Source organism: Engystomops pustulosus, unplaced genomic scaffold (assembly GCF_040894005.1).
Source record: "Engystomops pustulosus unplaced genomic scaffold, aEngPut4.maternal MAT_SCAFFOLD_135, whole genome shotgun sequence".
Classification (NCBI taxonomy): domain Eukaryota; kingdom Metazoa; phylum Chordata; class Amphibia; order Anura; family Leptodactylidae; genus Engystomops; species Engystomops pustulosus.
In genome coordinates, this window is record NW_027285016.1 from 49,706 (window position 1) to 69,573 (window position 19,868).

At 57.6% G+C, this 19,868-nt stretch overlaps 1 protein-coding gene across 3 annotated transcripts in view; it reads right to left on the reverse strand.

Annotated features, from left to right (window-relative positions):
• Window positions 1-19,868, reverse strand: part of TRIM66 (tripartite motif containing 66) — a 79,771-nt gene that overhangs the window by 26,066 nt on the left and 33,837 nt on the right. For all 3 annotated transcript variants that reach the window (XM_072131756.1, XM_072131754.1, XM_072131755.1), the window contains 6 exons: window positions 16,972-17,098; window positions 16,245-16,361; window positions 15,018-15,132; window positions 11,611-11,757; window positions 9,232-9,349; window positions 8,235-9,085 (listed from right to left, as the gene is read on the reverse strand). In XM_072131756.1, coding sequence (XP_071987857.1) covers window positions 8,235-9,085; window positions 9,232-9,349; window positions 11,611-11,757; window positions 15,018-15,132; window positions 16,245-16,361; window positions 16,972-17,098 — 1,475 coding nt within the window. The remainder of the gene's footprint in view (window positions 1-8,234; window positions 9,086-9,231; window positions 9,350-11,610; window positions 11,758-15,017; window positions 15,133-16,244; window positions 16,362-16,971; window positions 17,099-19,868) is intronic.

Here is a 19,868-nt window from a genome sequence, read left to right on the forward strand (position 1 = left end):
AGCCCCCCGCACACACCATCACACCCAACAGTGTCACCAGCACAGCCCCCCACACCATCACACCCAACAGTGTCACCAGCACAGCCCCCCACACCATCACACCCAACAGTGTCACCAGCACAGCCCCCACACCATCACACCCAACAGTGTCACCAGCACAGCCCCCCACACCATCACACCCAACAGTGTCACCAGCACAGCCCCCCCACACCATCACACCCAACAGTGTCACCAGCACAGCCCCCCACACCATCACACCCAACAGTGTCACCAGCACAGCCCCCCCCACACCATCACCCCCAACAGTGTCACCAGCACAGCCCCCCCACACCATCACCCCCAACAGTGTCACCAGCACTGCCCCCCACACCATCACACCCAACAGTGTCACCAGCACAGCCCCACACATCATCACACCCAACAGTGTCACCAGCACAGCCCCCCACACCATCACACCCAACAGTGTCACCAGCACAGCCCCCCCACACCATCACACCCAACAGTGTCACCAGCACAGCCCCACACACCATCACACCCAACAGTGTCACCAGCACAGCCCCCCCACACACCATCACACCCAACAGTGTCACCAGAACCCACCCCCCACACCATCAAACCCAACAGTGTCACCAGCACAGCCCCCCACACCATCACACCCAACAGTGTCACCAGCACAGCCCTCCACACCATCACACCCAACAGTGTCACCAGCACAGCCCCACACACCATCACACCCAACAGTGTCACCAGCACAGCCCCCCACACCATCACACCCAACAGTGTCACCAGCACAGTCCCCCCACACCATCACACCCAACAGTGTCACCAGCACAGCCCCCCACACCATCACACCCAACAGTGTCACCAGCACAGCCCCCCCACACCATCACACCCAACAGTGTCACCAGCACAGCCCCCCACACCATCACACCCAACAGTGTCACCAGCACAGCCCCCCCACACCATCACCCCCAACAGTGTCACCAGCACAGCCCCCCCACACCATCACCCCCAACAGTGTCACCAGCACTGCCCCCCACACCATCACACCCAACAGTGTCACCAGCACAGCCCCACACACCATCACACCCAACAGTGTCACCAGCACAGCCCCCCCCCACACCATCACACCCAACAGTGTCACCAGCACAGCCCCACACATCATCACACCCAACAGTGTCACCAGCACAGCCCCCCACACCATCACACCCAACAGTGTCACCAGCACAGCCCCCCACACCATCACACCCAACAGTGTCACCAGCACAGCCCCACACACCATCACACCCAACAGTGTCACCAGCACAGCCCCCCCACACACCATCACACCCAACAGTGTCACCAGAACCCACCCCCCACACCATCAAACCCAACAGTGTCACCAGCACAGCCCCCCACACCATCACACCCAACAGTGTCACCAGCACTGCCCCCCACACCATCGCACCCAACAGTGTCACCAGCACAGCCCCCCACACCATCACACCCAACAGTGTCACCAGCACAGCCCCCCACACCATCACACCCAACAGTGTCACCAGCACAGCCCCCCCCACCATCACACCCAACAGTGTCACCAGCACAGCCCCCCCACACCATCACACCACCAGTGTCACCAGCACAGCCCCCCACACCATCACACCCAACAGTTTCACCAGCACAGCTTCCCACACCATCACCCCCAACAGTGTCACCAGCACAGCCCCCCCTACACCATCACACCCAACAGTGTCACCAGCACAGCCCCCCCCACACCATCACACCCAACAGTGTCACCAGCACAGCCCCCCACACCATCACACCCAACAGTGTCACCAGCACAGCCCCCCTACACCATCACACCCAACAGTGTCACCAGCACAGCCCCCCCCCACACCATCACACCCAACAGTGTCACCAGCACAGCCCCCCCACACCATCACACCCAACAGTGTCACCAGCACAGCCCCCCACACCATCACACCCAACAGTGTCACCAGCACAGCCCCCCCACACCATCACACCCAACAGTGTCACCAGCACAGCCCCCCACACCATCACACCCAACAGTGTCACCAGCACAGCCCCCCCACACCATCACCCCCAACAGTGTCACCAGCACAGCCCCCCCACACCATCACCCCCAACAGTGTCACCAGCACTGCCCCCCACACCATCACACCCAACAGTGTCACCAGCACAGCCCCACACACCATCACACCCAACAGTGTCACCAGCACAGCCCCCCCCCCACACCATCACACCCAACAGTGTCACCAGCACAGCCCCACACATCATCACACCCAACAGTGTCACCAGCACAGCCCCCCACACCATCACACCCAACAGTGTCACCAGCACAGCCCCCCCACACCATCACACCCAACAGTGTCACCAGCACAGCCCCACACACCATCACACCCAACAGTGTCACCAGCACAGCCCCCCCACACACCATCACACCCAACAGTGTCACCAGAACCCACCCCCCACACCATCAAACCCAACAGTGTCACCAGCACAGCCCCCCACACCATCACACCCAACAGTGTCACCAGCACTGCCCCCCACACCATCGCACCCAACAGTGTCACCAGCACAGCCCCCCACACCATCACACCACCAGTGTCACCAGCACAGCCCCCCACACCATCACACCCAACAGTGTCACCAGCACAGCCCCCCCACACCATCACACCCAACAGTGTCACCAGCACAGCCCCCCCACACCATCACACCCAACAGTGTCACCAGCACAGCCCCCCCACACCATCACACCCAACAGTGTCACCAGCACAGCCCCACACACCATCACACCCAACAGTGTCACCAGCACAGCCCCCCACACCCAACAGTGTCACCAGCACAGCCCCCCACACCCAACAGTGTCACCAGCACAGCCCCCCACACCATCACACCCAACAGTGTCACCAGCACAGCTCCCACACCATCACACCCAACAGTGTCACCAGCACAGCCCCCCCACACCATCACACCCAACAGTGTCACCAGCACATCACCCCCAACAGTGTCACCAGCACAGACCCCACACCATCACACCCAACAGTGTCACCAGCACAGACCCCACACCATCACACCCAACAGTGTCACCAGTTCAGCCCCCCCCCACACCATCACACACAAGTGTCACCAGCACAGCCCCCCACACCATCACACCCAACAGTGTCACCAGCACAGCCCCCCACACCATCACACCCAACAGTGTCACCAGCACAGCCCCCCACACCATCACACCCAACAGTGTCACCAGCACAGCCCCCCACACCCAACAGTGTCACCAGCACAGCCCCCCACACCATCACACCCAACAGTGTCACCAGCACAGCTCCCACACCATCACACCCAACAGTGTCACCAGCACAGCCCCCCACACCATCACACCCAACAGTGTCACCAGCACAGACCCCACACCATCACACCCAACAGTGTCACCAGCACAGCCCCCCCACACCATCACACCCAACAGTGTCACCAGCACATCACACCCAACAGTGTCACTAGCACAGCCCCCCACACCATCACACCCAACAGTGTCACCAGCACAGTCCCCCCTACACCATCACCCCCAACAGTGTCACCAGCACAGCCCCCCCTACACCAACACACCTAACAGTGTCACCAGCACAGCCCCCCCTACACCATCACCCCCAACAGTGTCACCAGCACAGCCCCCCACACCATCACACCCAACAGTGTCACCAGCACAGCCCCCCCACACCATCACACCCAACAGTGTCACCAGCACAGCCCCCCCCACACCATCACCCCCAACAGTGTCACCAGCACAGCCCCCCCACACCATCACCCCCAACAGTGTCACCAGTTCAGCCCCCCCACACCATCACACACAAGTGTCACCAGCACAGCCCCCCACACCATCACACCCAACATTGTCACCAGCACAGCCCCCCACACCATCACACCCAACAGTGGCACCAGCACAGCCCCCCACACCATCACACCCAACAGTGTCACCAGCACAGCCCCCCCACACACCATCACACCCAACAGTGTCACCAGCACAGCCCCCCACACACCATCACACCCAACAGTGTCACCAGCACAGCCCCCCACACCATCACACCCAACAGTGTCACCAGCACTGCCCCCCACACCAACACACCCAGCAGTGTCACCAGCACAGCCCCCCACACCATCACACCCAACAGTGTCACCAGCACAGCTCCTCCACACCATCGCACCCAACACTGTCACCAGCACAGCCCCCCACACCATCACACCCAACAGTGTCACCAGCACAGCTCCCCCACACCATCACACCCAACAGTGTCACCAGCACAGCCCCCCACACCATCACACCCAACAGTGTCACCAGCACCCACCCCCCACACCATCACACCCACCAGTGTCACCAGCACAGCCCCCCACACCATCACACCCAACAGTGTCACCAGCACAGCCCCCCCACACACCATCACACCCAACAGTGTCACCAGCACAGCCTCCCCACACCATCACACCCAACAGTGTCACCAGCACAGCCCCTCCCCCACACCATCACACCCACCAGTGTCACCAGCACAGCCCCCCACACCATCACACCCAACAGTGTCACCAGCACAGCCCCCCCACACACCATCACACCCAACAGTGTCACCAGCACAGCCTCCCCACACCATCACACCCAACAGTGTCACCAGCACAGCCCCTCCCCCACACCATCACACCCACCAGTGTCACCAGCACAGCCCCCCGCACACCATCACACCCAACAGTGTCACCAGCACAGCCCCCCCACACCATCACACCCAACAGTGTCACCAGCACAGCCCCCCACACCATCACACCCAACAGTGTCACCAGCACAGCCCCCCACACCATCACACCCAACAGTGTCACCAGCACAGCCCCCCCACACCATCACCCCCAACAGTGTCACCAGAACCCACCCCCCACACCATCAAACCCAACAGTGTCACCAGCACAGCCCCCCACACCATCACACCCAACAGTGTCACCAGCACAGCCCCCCACACCATCACACCCAACAGTGTCACCAGCACAGCCCCCCCACACCATCACACCCAACAGTGTCACCAGCACAGCCCCCCCACACCATCACACCCAACAGTGTCACCAGCACAGCCCCTCCCCCACACCATCACACCCAACAGTGTCACCAGCACAGCCCCCCACACCATCACACCCAACAGTGTCACCAGCACAGCCCTCCACACCATCACACCCAACAGTGTCACCAGCACAGCCCCCCACACCATCACACCCAACAGTGTCACCAGCACAGCCCCCCACACCATCACACCCAACAGTGTCACCAGCACAGCCCCACACACCATCACCCCCAACAGTGTCACCAGCACAGCCCCCCCCCACACCATCACACCCAACAGTGTCACCAGCACAGCCCCCCACACCCAACAGTGTCACCAGCACAGCCCCCCCCCCACACCATCACACCCAACAGTGACATCATTCCGTCCCGTTATGAATTAGCACTGATTGCAAATGTAACAGACAACATGTAGCAAGACGCGCCCTAGAGAGGTTCTGTAGGTGGGGACCACAGACTCTCTCACCCCTAGAGGTAGCAGGAGGCGCAGTCTACAACCCACACAAGTATCTCAGGTAGAGCCGCTCATCCAGGATGACACATCTATATGTCAGCTCAGAGCCCGGAGCAGATACTAAAATACTGATCCTCACTTCCCAGAGGCGTTTCCACCAATTTATCAGCCTAATAATTTCGTTGATCATTTTTATGTCTCCTTGTTCTAATCACATTCTACTATATAATGAATAAAGATTATATGCCATGCTCCTCCCCTCTATAATATATTATATACCATGCTCCTCCCCTCTATAATATATTATATACCATGCTCCTCCCCTCTATAATATATTATATACCATGCTCCCCCTCTATAATATATTATATACCATGCTCCTCCCCCTCTATAATATATTATATACCATGCTCCTCCCCTCTATAATATATTATATACCATGCTCCTCCCCCTCTATAATATATTATATGCCATGCTCCTCCCCTCTATAATATATTATATACCATGCTCCTCCGCTCTATAATATATTATATGCCATGCTCCTCCCCCTCTATAATATATTATATGCCATGCTCCTCCGCTCTATAATATATTATATGCCATGCTCCTCCCCCTCTATAATATATTATATGCCATGCTCCTCCCCCTCTATAATATATTATATGCCATGCTCCTCCCCCTCTATAATATATTATATGCCATGCTCCTCCCCCTCTATAATATATTATATGCCATGCTCCTCCCCCTCTATAATATATTATACGCCATGCTCCTCCCCTCTATAATATATTATATACCATGCTCTCCCCTCTATAATATATTATATATATTATATACCATGCTCCCCCCTCTATAATATATTATATACCATGCTCCTCCCCCTCTATAATATATTATATACCATGCTCCTCCCCTCTATAATATATTATATACCATGCTCCTCCCCCTCTATAATATATTATATGCCATGCTCCTCCCCTCTATAATATATTATATACCATGCTCCTCCCCCTTTATAATATATTATATGCCATGCTCCTCCCCCTCTATAATATATTATATGCCATGCTCCTCCCCTCTATAATATATTATATGCCATGCTCCTCCCCCTCTATAATATATTATATGCCATGCTCCTCCCCCTCTATAATATATTATATGCCATGCTCCTCCCCCTCTATAATATATTATATGCCATGCTCCTCCCCCTCTATAATATATTATATGCCATGCTCCTCCCCCTCTATAATATATTATATGCCATGCTCCTCCCCCTCTATAATATATTATACACCATGCTCCTCCCCTCTATAATATATTATATACCATGCTCTCCCCTCTATAATATATTATATATATTATATACCATGCTCCCCCCTCTATAATATATTATATACCATGCTCCTCCCCCTCTATAATATATTATATACCATGCTCCTCCCCTCTATAATATATTATATACCATGCTCCTCCCCCTCTATAATATATTATATGCCATGCTCCTCCCCTCTATAATATATTATATACCATGCTCCTCCCCCTCTATAATATATTATATGCCATGCTCCTCCCCCTCTATAATATATTATATGACATGCTCCTCCCCTCTATAATATGTTATATGCCATGCTCCTCCCCCTCTCTATAATATATTATATGCCATGCTCCTCCCCCTCTATAATATATTATATGCCATGCTCCTCCCCCTCTATAATATATTATATGCCATGCTCCTCCCCCTCTATAATATATTATATGCCATGCTCCTCCCCCTCTATAATATATTATATGCCATGCTCCTCCCCCTCTATAATATATTATATGCCATGCTCCTCCCCCTCTATAATATATTATATGCCATGCTCCTCCCCCTCTATAATATATTATATACCATGCTCCTCCCCCTCTATATTATATGCCATGCTCCCCCCTCTATAATATATTATACACCATGCTCCTCCCCCTCTATAATATATTATACACCATGCTCCTCCCCCTCTATAATATATTATATACCATGCTCCCCCCTCTATAATATATTATACACCATGCTCCTCCCCTCTATGATGTATTATACGCCATGCTCCTCCCCTCTATGATATATGATATACCATGCTCCTCCCCTCTATGATATATTATACGCCATGCTCCTCCCCTCTATAATATATTATATACCATGCTCCTCCCGTATATGATATACCATGCTCCCCCCTCTATAATATATTATATACCATGCTCCCCCCTCTATAATATATTATATACCATGCTCCTCCCCTCTATAATATATTATATACCATGCTCCTCCCCTCTATAATATATTATATACCATGCTCCCCCCTCTATAATATATTATATACCATGCTCCCCCCTCTATAATATATTATATACCATGCTCCCCCCTCTATAATATATTATATACCATGCTCCCCCCTCTATAATATATTATATACCATGCTCCCCCCTCTATAATATATTATATACCATGCTCCTCCCCTCTATAATATATTATATACCATGCTCCTCCCCTCTATAATATATTATATACCATGCTCTTCCCCCTCTATAATATATTATATACCATGCTCCCCCCTCTATAATATATTATACACCATGCTCCCCCCTCTACGATATAATATATACATGACATTATGCAGCTATATGATGGCTGTGAGGTATGTATACACTGACCGTTGGCGCCTCCTCCTGGCTCTGCAGGGGCAGGGCTGCAGGCTGGCGCACTATGTAGTTGATCTGGCCCACTATGGTCTGCTGGACGTGCTGCGGCTGCTTGCCCTGGCTGAGCTGTACGTTGGACGGCTGACTCTGCAGGAGAAGCTCCAGCCCTTTCTGCATCTGCTCCAGCTCAAACTGCTGGTTAATGATGTCCAGGCTGTGGTGCATGGCCTGCTCGTGGGTGGCCTCTGCCGGGCACACGCTGCTCTGGTGTCTCTGTGGTGCCCCACTAGGCACTGGGCCCAGCTGCATCTGTACAGAGGGCGCTGGCAGGGGTGTGGTGGTGCTGAGCGGCAGCGCTGTGTGCACCTGGCTGAAGTCCTGCGATGTCACAGAACAGATTGGCGCCACGTTCTGCACCGGGGGCTGGACGGCCGCTCTCTGCTGCTGGGTCTCGGTCCAGTACGATGAGTTCTCCGTGTCTGAGTGCGGCTGGCTGGGCAGCCATGGCTGTATGACCCTCAGGGGTCGGGAGAGGCACTTCTGCTCCTTGCTGGAGCTGTACTGTATGGGCTGCACCACCTGCTGCTTGATGGTGGTGGAATGGGTGAAGTTCATGTGGTGGCTGATGGTGCTGTTGGCCGGCGGGCTCTTGGTAATGGACGGCAGTGTGTGGCAATGGGCACAGCAGACCGGAGTGGGGCACTGCACCGAGGGTGCATAGGACTGGGTGCTATTGATGGGTGTCAGATGTGGGGTGGGGGCAGGGTGATGAGTCTGGTAATAAGGCGACTGCACGTCTTCTATAGGTCCATAAGTAGGGACATCTGTAGGAGGTAGGTGGACCGCGTCAGTCAGTATACAACCTGAGGAGAAGCACAGAGTCACATCAGACATATATATACTGTATATACATATATATAAGTGGGGATTCCAGCAGGACGGACACAGGCGGGCGCAGACCGTGCAGCCATTCTCATAAATCTCCCCCACCCTCGGGCTCGGCTAGTACCTAGGTTTGAGATCTGCTTGGTCCAAAAAGAGGGTTCCCAGCTGAACTTCATCTTCAGGGGGCGTCCAAAGTCGCTGCCGCAGCTCGTCTCTAGCAGCCGCTGCATCTGGAAGACGATCTGCAGGAAAAGGAGGCGTTTCAGGGGTTAATATATCTGCCATATACCATGTATACCCTGAGGCACCTACACAGGATACCAGCTCCATATACCGCCCCGTCCATATACCATGTATGTATCAGTGATATTCCTCTCCCTGTGGTAACTATAGAGGGTGCCAGCTCCATATACCGCCCTGTCATTCCCTGTGCTACCTATGGCACATACCAGCTCCATATACCGCCCCGTCATTCCCTGTGCTACCTATGGCACATACCAGCTCCATATACCGCCCGTCATTCCCTGTGCTACCTATGGCACATACCAGCTCCATATACCGCCCCGTCATTCCCTGTGTTACCTATGGCACATACCAGCTCCATATACCGCCCCGTCATTCCCTGTGCTACCTATGGCACATACCAGCTCCATATACCGCCCGTCATTCCCTGTGCTACCTATGGCACATACCAGCTCCATATACCGCCCCGTCATTCCCTGTGTTACCTATGGCACATACCAGCTCCATATACCGCCCCGTCATTCCCTGTGCTACCTATGGCACATACCAGCTCCATATACCGCCCCGTCATTCCCTGTGCTACCTATGGCACATACCAGCTCCATATACCGCCCCGTCATTCCCTGTGCTACCTATGGCACATACCAGCTCCATATACCGCCCCGTCATTCCCTGTGTTACCTATGGCACATACCAGCTCCATATACCGCCCCGTCATTCCCTGTGCTACCTATGGCACATACCAGCTCCATATACCGCCCCGTCATTCCCTGTGGTACCTATGGCACATACCAGCTCCATATACCGCCCGTCATTCCCTGTGCTACCTATGGCACATACCAGCTCCATATACCGCCCCGTCATTCCCTGTGTTACCTATGGCACATACCAGCTCCATATACCGCCCCGTCATTCCCTGTGCTACCTATGGCACATACCAGCTCCATATACCGCCCCGTCATTCCCTGTGCTACCTATGGCACATACCAGCTCCATATACCGCCCGTCATTCCCTGTGCTACCTATGGCACATACCAGCTCCATATACCGCCCCGTCATTCCCTGTGTTACCTATGGCACATACCAGCTCCATATACCGCCCCGTCATTCCCTGTGCTACCTATGGCACATACCAGCTCCATATACCGCCCCGTCATTCCCTGTGCTACCTATGGCACATACCAGCTCCATATACCGCCCCGTCATTCCCTGTGTTACCTATGGCACATACCAGCTCCATATACCGCCCCGTCATTCCCTGTGCTACCTATGGCACATACCAGCTCCGTATACTGCCCCGTCATTCCCTGTGGTACCTATGGCACATACCAGCTCCATATACCGCCCCGTCATTCCCTCTGGTACCTATGGCACATACCAGCTCCATATACCGCCCCGTCATTCCCTGTGGTACCTATGGCACATACCAGCTCCATATACCGCCTCATCATTCCCTGTGTTACCTATGGCACATACCAGCTCCATATACCGCCCCGTCATTCCCTGTGCTACCTATGGCACATACCAGCTCCATATACCGCCCCGTCATTCCCTGTGTTACCTATGGCACATACCAGCTCCATATACCGCCCCGTCATTCCCTGTGTTACCTATGGCACATACCAGCTCCATATACCGCCCCGTCATTCCCTGTGCTACCTATGGCACATACCAGCTCCATATACCGCCCCGTCATTCCCTGTGCTACCTATGGCACATACCAGCTCCATATACCGCCCCGTCATTCCCTGTGCTACCTATGGCACATACCAGCTCCATATACCGCCCCGTCATTCCCTGTGCTACCTATGGCACATACCAGCTCCGTATACCGCCCCGTCATTCCCGGTGGTACCTATGGCACATACCAGCTCCGTATACCGCCCCGTCATTCCCTGTGGTACCTATGGCACATACCAGCTCCGTATACTGCCCCGTCATTCCCTGTGGTACCTATGGCACATACCAGCTCCGTATACCACCCCGTCATTCCCGGTGGTACCTATGGCACATACCAGCTCCGTATACCGCCCCGTCATTCCCGGTGGTACCTATGGCACATACCAGCTCCGTATACCGCCCCGTCATTCCCGGTGGTACCTATGGCACATACCAGCTCCGTATACTGCCCCGTCATTCCCGGTGGTACCTATGGCACATACCAGCTCCATATACCGCCCCGTCATTCCCGGTGGTACCTATGGCACATACCAGCTCCATATACCGCCCCGTCATTCCCGGTGGTACCTATGGCACATACCAGCTCCTTGCTGAACAGGAAGGGGACGCTGTTCTTGCTGTACATGGCCCAGTTCACAAAGTTCTGCACATGTTCCAGTTGCCGGTTTAGGAGAAGAACCGACTGCAGCTGCTGCTCAAACTTCTGCTGCTTCTCGCTGGTGATTTTCTGGAAGATATAAATGGGAGAAGTCGCTCGTCTGTAACTGCACACAACCCTCATCATCCCCTGCCAGGTCCGTGCCCCCTGGTGCCCCCACATCGCCTGCTCCCCCCAGCTCCACACAACCCTCATCATCCCCTGCCAGGTCCGTGCCCCCCACATCGCCTGCTCCCCCCAGCTTCACACAACCCTCATCATCCCCTGCCAGGTCCGTGCCCCCCGGTGCCCCCCACATCGCCTGCTCCCCCCAGCTCCACACAACCCTCATCATCCCCTGCCAGGTCCGTGCCCCCCACATCGCCTGCTCCCCCCGGCTCCACACAACCCTCATCATCCCCTGCCAGGTCCGTGCCCCCCGGTGCCCCCCACATCGCCTGCTCCCCCCAGCTCCACACAACCCTCATCATCCCCTGCCAGGTCCGTGCCCCCCACATCGCCTGCTCCCCCCAGCTCCACACAACCCTCATCATCCCCTGCCAGGTCCGTGCCCCCCGGTGCCCCCCACATCGCCTGCTCCCCCCAGCTCCACACAACCCTCATCATCCCCTGCCAGGTCCGTGCCCCCCACATCGCCTGCTCCCCCCAGCTTCACACAACCCTCATCATCCCCTGCCAGGTCCATGCCCCCCGGTGCCCCCCACATCGCCTGCTCCCCCCAGCTCCACACAACCCTCATCATCCCCTGCCAGGTCCGTGCCCCCACATCGCCTGCTCCCCCAGCTCCACACAACCCTCATCATCCCCTGCCAGGTCCGTGCCCCCCACATCGCCTGCTCCCCCCAGCTTCACACAACCCTCATCATCCCCTGCCAGGTCCGTGCCCCCCGGTGCCCCCCACATCGCCTGCTCCCCCCAGCTCCACACAACCCTCATCATCCCCTGCCAGGTCCGTGCCCCCACATCGCCTGCTCCCCCCAGCTCCACACAACCCTCATCATCCCCTGCCAGGTCCGTGCCCCCCGGTGCCCCCCACATCGCCTGCTCCCCCCAGCTCCACACAACCCTCATCATCCCCTGCCAGGTCCGTGCCCCCCACATCGCCTGCTCCCCCCAGCTCCACACAACCCTCATCATCCCCTGCCAGGTCCGTGCCCCCCACATCGCCTGCTCCCCCCAGCTCCACACAACCCTCATCATCCCCTGCCAGGTCCGTGCCCCCCACATCGCCTGCTCCCCCCAGCTCCACACAACCCTCATCATCCCCTGCCAGGTCCGTGCCCCCCGGTGCCCCCCACATCGCCTGCTCCCCCCAGCTCCACACAACCCTCATCATCCCCTGCCAGGTCCGTGCCCCCCACATCGCCTGCTCCCCTCAGCTCCACACAACCCTCATCATCCCCTGCCAGGTCCGTGCCCCCCACATCGCCTGCTCCCCCCAGCTCCACACAACCCTCATCATCCCCTGCCAGGTCCGTGCCCCCCACATCGCCTGCTCCCCCCAGCTCCACACAACCCTCATCATCCCCTGCCAGGTCCGTGCCCCCCACATCGCCTGCTCCCCCCAGCTCCACACAACCCTCATCATCCCCTGCCAGGTCCGTGCCCCCCACATCGCCTGCTCCCCCCAGCTCCACACAACCCTCATCATCCCCTGCCAGGTCCGTGCCCCCCACATCGCCTGCTCCCCCCAGCTCCACACAACCCTCATCATCCCCTGCCAGGTCCGTGCCCCCCACATCGCCTGCTCCCCCCAGCTCCACACAACCCTCATCATCCCCTGCCAGGTCCGTGCCCCCCACATCGCCTGCTCCCCCCAGCTCCACACAACCCTCATCATCCCCTGCCAGGTCCGTGCCCCCCACATCGCCTGCTCCCCCCAGCTCCACACAACCCTCATCATCCCCTGTCAGGTCCGTGCCCCCGCGGTGCCCCCCACATCGCCTGCTCCCCCCAGCTCCACACAACCCTCATCATCCCCTGCCAGGTCCGTGCCCCCCACATCGCCTGCTCCCCCCAGCTCCACACAACCCTCATCATCCCCTGCCAGGTCCGTGCCCCCCACATCGCCTGCTCCCCCCAGCTCCACACAACCCTCATCATCCCCTGCCAGGTCCGTGCCCCCCGGTGCCCCCCACATCGCCTGCTCCCCCCAGCTCCACACAACCCTCATCATCCCCTGCCAGGTCCGTGCCCCCCACATCGCCTGCTCCCCCCAGCTCCACACAACCCTCATCATCCCCTGCCAGGTCCGTGCCCCCCACATCGCCTGCTCCCCCCAGCTCCACACAACCCTCATCATCCCCTGCCAGGTCCGTGCCCCCCACATCGCCTGCTCCCCCCAGCTCCACACAACCCTCATCATCCCCTGCAAGGTCCGTGCCCCCCGGTGCCCCCACATCGCCTGCTCCCCCCAGCTCCACACAACCCTCATCATCCCCTGCCAGGTCCGTGCCCCCCACATCGCCTGCTCCCCCCAGCTCCACACAACCCTCATCATCCCCTGCCAGGTCCGTGCCCCCCACATCGCCTGCTCCCCCCAGCTCCACACAACCCTCATCATCCCCTGCCAGGTCCGTGCCCCCCACATCGCCTGCTCCCCCCAGCTCCACACAACCCTCATCATCCCCTGCCAGGTCCGTGCCCCCCACATCGCCTGCTCCCCCCAGCTCCACACAACCCTCATCATCCCCTGCCAGGTCCGTGCCCCCCACATCGCCTGCTCCCCCCAGCTCCACACAACCCTCATCATCCCCTGCCAGGTCCGTGCCCCCCACATCGCCTGCTCCCCCCAGCTCCACACAACCCTCATCATCCCCTGTCAGGTCCGTGCCCCCGCGGTGCCCCCCACATCGCCTGCTCCCCCCAGCTCCACACAACCCTCATCATCCCCTGCCAGGTCCGTGCCCCCCACATCGCCTGCTCCCCCCAGCTCCACACAACCCTCATCATCCCCTGCCAGGTCCGTGCCCCCCACATCGCCTGCTCCCCCCAGCTCCACACAACCCTCATCATCCCCTGCCAGGTCCGTGCCCCCCGGTGCCCCCCACATCGCCTGCTCCCCCCAGCTCCACACAACCCTCATCATCCCCTGCCAGGTCCGTGCCCCCCACATCGCCTGCTCCCCCCAGCTCCACACAACCCTCATCATCCCCTGCCAGGTCCGTGCCCCCCACATCGCCTGCTCCCCCCAGCTCCACACAACCCTCATCATCCCCTGCCAGGTCCGTGCCCCCCACATCGCCTGCTCCCCCCAGCTCCACACAACCCTCATCATCCCCTGCCAGGTCCGTGCCCCCCCGGTGCCCCCCACATGGCCTGCTCCTCACCTCCAGCTGCTCCAGCAGGGAGTTCATCCTCTTGTTCAGCTCATTGATTATCACCATCTTAGTCATCTTAATCTGATTCTCCACCTTCCGGTGCATGTGCTTTATCTCATACAACCTGCAGCAACGTGCAACACGTCAGAGACACCTCCAGACTTATCCTCCTCCTCCTCCTCCTCCTCCTCCTCCTCCAGACCCCTCTGTCCTCCTCCTCCTCCTCCAGACTCCTCCTCCTCCTCCTCCTCCAGACCCCTCTGTCCTCCTCCTCCTCCAGACCCCTCTGTCCTCCTCCTCCTCCTCCAGACTCCTCTGTCCTCCTCCTCCTCCTCCAGACCCCTCTGTCCTCCTCCTCCTCCTCCAGACTCCTCCTCCTCCTCCTCCTCCAGACCCCTCTGTCCTCCTCCTCCTCCTCCTCCTCCTCCAGACCCCTCTGTCCTCCTCCTCCTCCTCCTCCTCCAGACCCCTCTGTCCTCCTCCTCCTCCTCCAGACTCCTCCTCCTCCTCCTCCTCCAGACCCCTCTGTCCTCCTCCTCCTCCTCCTCCTCCTCCTCCAGACCCCTCTGTCCTCCTCCTCCTCCTCCAGACTTGTCCTCCTCCAGACTCCTCTGTCCTCCTCCTCCAGACTCCTCTGTCCTCCGCCTCCTCCAGACTTCTCCTCCTCCTCCTCCAGACTCCTCTGTCCTCCTCCTCCTCCAGACTCCTCTGTCCTCCTCCTCCTCCAGACTCCTCTGTCCTCCTTCTCCTCCAGACTCCTCTGTCCTCCTCCAGACTCCTCCTCCTCCTCCAGACTTGTCCTCCTCCTCCGTCCTCATCCTCCGTCCTCCTCCAGACCCCTCTGTCCTCCCTCCTCCTCCCCCAGACTCCTCTGTCCTCCCTCCTCCTCCCCCAGACTCCTCTGTCCTCCCTCCTCCTCCCCCAGACTCCTCTTTCCTCCCTCCTCCTCCCCCAGACTCCTCTGTCCTCCCTCCTCCTCCCCCAGACTCCTCTGTCCTCCCTCCTCCTCCCCCAGACTCCTCTGTCCTCCCTCCTCCTCCCCCAGACTCCTCTGTCCTCCCTCCTCCTCCCCCAGACTCCTCTGTCCTCCCTCCTCCTCCCCCAGACTCCTCTGTCCTCCTCCTCCAGACTCCTCTGTCCTCCCTCCTCCTCCAGACTCCTCTGTCCTCCTCCTCCTCCTCCAGACTCCTCTGTCCTCCTCCTCCTCTAAAATGAGAGAACCTGTAGATGTCTCACCGCTCCTCGATCTGTTTCCCTGCCGCCTGGACAACTATTTTCTTCTCTTCTACCTGAGTTATAACATTTTCCAGTAAAACTCGCTGGTTCTGCAGAGCTTCATCCAATCTCCGGAATCTGAAGGACAGAAAGATGAAGATTAACACCTGCACATACAGTGGTGCAATAATCTGCAGAATGTATCTATGGCACATGTGTGATGTTCTGTAGATCTATAGGGGTCAGTGGTGTAATAATCTGCAGGATGTATCTATGGCACATGTGTGATGTTCTGTAGTATAGAGGTCAGTGGTGTAATAATCTGCAGAATGTATCTATGGCACATGTGTGATGTTCTGTAGTATAGGGGTCAGTGGTGTAATAATCTGCAGGATGTATCTATGGCACATGTGTGATGTTCTGTAGTATAGAGGTCAGCGGTGCAATAATCTGCAGAATGTATCTATGGCACATGTGTGATGTTCTGTAGATCTATAGCGGTCAGTGGTGTAATAATCTGCAGAATGTATCTATGGCACATGTGTGATGTTCTGTAGATCTATAGCGGTCAGTGGTGTAATAATCTGCAGAATGTATCTATGGCACATGTGTGATGTTCTGTAGATCTATAGCGGTCAGTGGTGTAATAATCTGCAGAATGTATGTCTGTGAGCAGGTAGAGGGAGCAGTGTTCTGCAGATGGTGTAATACTCTGCAGCAGCTGTCCCCTTGGACATAACTCTGCTACCTGTGATCCTTGTGCTCCAGGAGCAGGCAGTGGCGGCACATCAGGACGTCGCACGACTCGCAGAATAACTTGAGGGATTCTTGGCTGTGAGCGGCACAGAAGAGATGGCTGCCGGCCCCGTCACCCCCTGCACAGAGATAAGCCCCTCAGTACAATCCTTCTACCATTACCCCCCTGCGTCCCCCCGCCTCCCCCCTGCACAGAGATAAGCTCCTCAGTACAATCCTTCTACCATTACCCCCCTGCGTCCCCCCGCCTCCCCCCTGCACAGAGATAAGCTCCTCAGTACAATCCTTCTACCATTACCCCCCTGCGTCCCCCCACCTCCCCCCTGCACAGAGATAAGCCCCTCAGTACAATCCTTCTACCATTACCCCCCTGCGTCCCCCCGTGTCCCCCCTGCACAGAGATAAGCTCCTCAGTACAATCCTTCTACCATTACCCCCCTGCGTCCCCCCTGCACAGAGATAAGCCCCTCAGTACAATCCTTCTACCATTACCCCCCTGCGTCCCCCCGCCTCCCCCCTGCACAGAGATAAGCCCCTCAGTACAATCCTTCTACCATTACCCCCCTGCGTCCCCCCGCCTCCCCCCTGCACAGAGATAAGCCCCTCAGTACAATCCTTCTACCATTACCCCCCTGCGTCCCCCCCGCCTCCCCCCTGCACAGAGATAAGCCCCTCAGTACAATCCTTCTACCATTACCCCCCTGCGTCCCCCCGCCTCCCCCCTGCACAGAGATAAGCTCCTCAGTACAATCCTTCTACCATTACCCCCCTGCGTCCCCCCGCGTCCCCCCTGCACAGAGATAAGCTCCTCAGTACAATCCTTCTACCATTACCCCCCTGCGTCCCCCCGCCTCCCCCCTGCACAGAGATAAGCTCCTCAGTACAATCCTTCTACCATTACCCCCCTGCGTCCCCCCCCCCCGCCTCCCCCCTGCACAGAGATAAGCCCCTCAGTACAATCCTTCTACCATTACCCCCCTGCGTCCCCCCGCCTCCCCCCAGCACAGAGATAAGCCCCTCAGTACAATCCTTCTACCATTACCCCCCTGCGTCCCCCCGCGTCCCCCCTGCACAGAGATAAGCCCCTCAGTACAATCCTTCTACCATTACCCCCCTGCGTCCCCCCAGCACAGAGATAAGCCCCTCAGTACAATCCTTCTACCATTACCCCCCTGCCTCCCCCCGCCTCCCCCCTGCACAGAGATAAGCCCCTCAGTACAATCCTTCTACCATTACCCCCCTGCGTCCCCCCGCGTCCCCCCTGCACAGAGATAAGCCCCTCAGTACAATCCTTCTACCATTACCCCCCTGCGTCCCCCCGCGTCCCCCCTGCACAGAGATAAGCCCCTCAGTACAATCCTTCTACCATTACCCCCCGCGTCCCCCCGCCTCCCCCCTGCACAGAGATAAGCCCCTCAGTACAATCCTTCTACCATTACCCCCCTGCGTCCCCCCGCGTCCCCCCTGCACAGAGATAAGCTCCTCAGTACAATCCTTCTACCATTACCCCCCTGCGTCCCCCCGCGTCCCCCCTGCACAGAGATAAGCTCCTCAGTACAATCCTTCTACCATTACCCCCCTGCGTCCCCCCGCCTCCCCCCTGCACAGAGATAAGCTCCTCAGTACAATCCTTCTACCATTACCCCCTGCGTCCCCCGCCTCCCCCCTGCACAGAGATAAGCTCCTCAGTACAATCCTTCTACCATTACCCCCTGCGTCCCCCCGCCTCCCCCCTGCACAGAGATAAGCCCCTCAGTACAATCCTTCTACCATTACCCCCCTGCGTCCCCCCGCCTCCCCCCTGCACAGAGATAAGCTCCTCAGTACAATCCTTCTACCATGTCCCCCCGCGTCCCCCCTGCACAGAGATAAGCTCCTCAGTACAATCCTTCTACCATTACCCCCCTGCGTCCCCCCGCACCCCCCCTGCACAGAGATAAGCTCCTCAGTACAATCCTTCTACCATTACCCCCCTGCGTCCCCCCGCGTCCCCCCTGCACAGAGATAAGCCCCTCAGTACAATCCTTCTACCATTACCCCCCTGCGTCCCCCCCGCCTCCCCCCTGCACAGAGATAAGCTCCTCAGTACAATCCTTCTACCGTTACCCCCCTGCGTCCCCCCGCGTCCCCCCTGCACAGAGATAAGACCCTCAGTACAATCCTTCTACCATTACCCCCCTGCGTCCCCCCGCCTCCCCCCTGCACAGAGATAAGCCCCTCAGTACAATCCTTCTACCATTACCCCCTGCGTCCCCCCGCGTCCCCCCTGCACAGAGATAAGCTCCTCAGTACAATCCTTCTACCATTACCCCCCTGCGTCCCCCCGCCTCCCCCCTGCACAGAGATAAGCTCCTCAGTACAATCCTTCTACCATTACCCCCCTGCGTCCCCCCGCCTCCCCCCTGCACAGAGATAAGACCCTCAGTACAATCCTTCTACCATTACCCCCCTGCGTCCCCCCGCCTCCCCCCTGCACAGAGATAAGACCCTCAGTACAATCCTTCTACCATTACCCCCCTGCGTCCCCCCTGCACAGAGATAAGCTCCTCAGTACAATCCTTCTACCATTACCCCCCTGCGTCCCCCCGCCTCCCCCCTGCACAGAGATAAGCCCCTCAGTACAATCCTTCTACCATTACCCCCCTGCGTCCCCCCGTGTCCCCCCTGCACAGAGATAAGCTCCTCAGTACAATCCTTCTACCATTACCCCCCTGCGTCCCCCCGCGTCCCCCCTGCACAGAGATAAGCCCCTCAGTACAATCCTTCTACCATTACCCCCCTGCGTCCCCCCGCCTCCCCCCTGCACAGAGATAAGCCCCTCAGTACAATCCTTCTACCATTACCCCCCTGCGTCCCCCCGCGTCCCCCCTGCACAGAGATAAGCCCCTC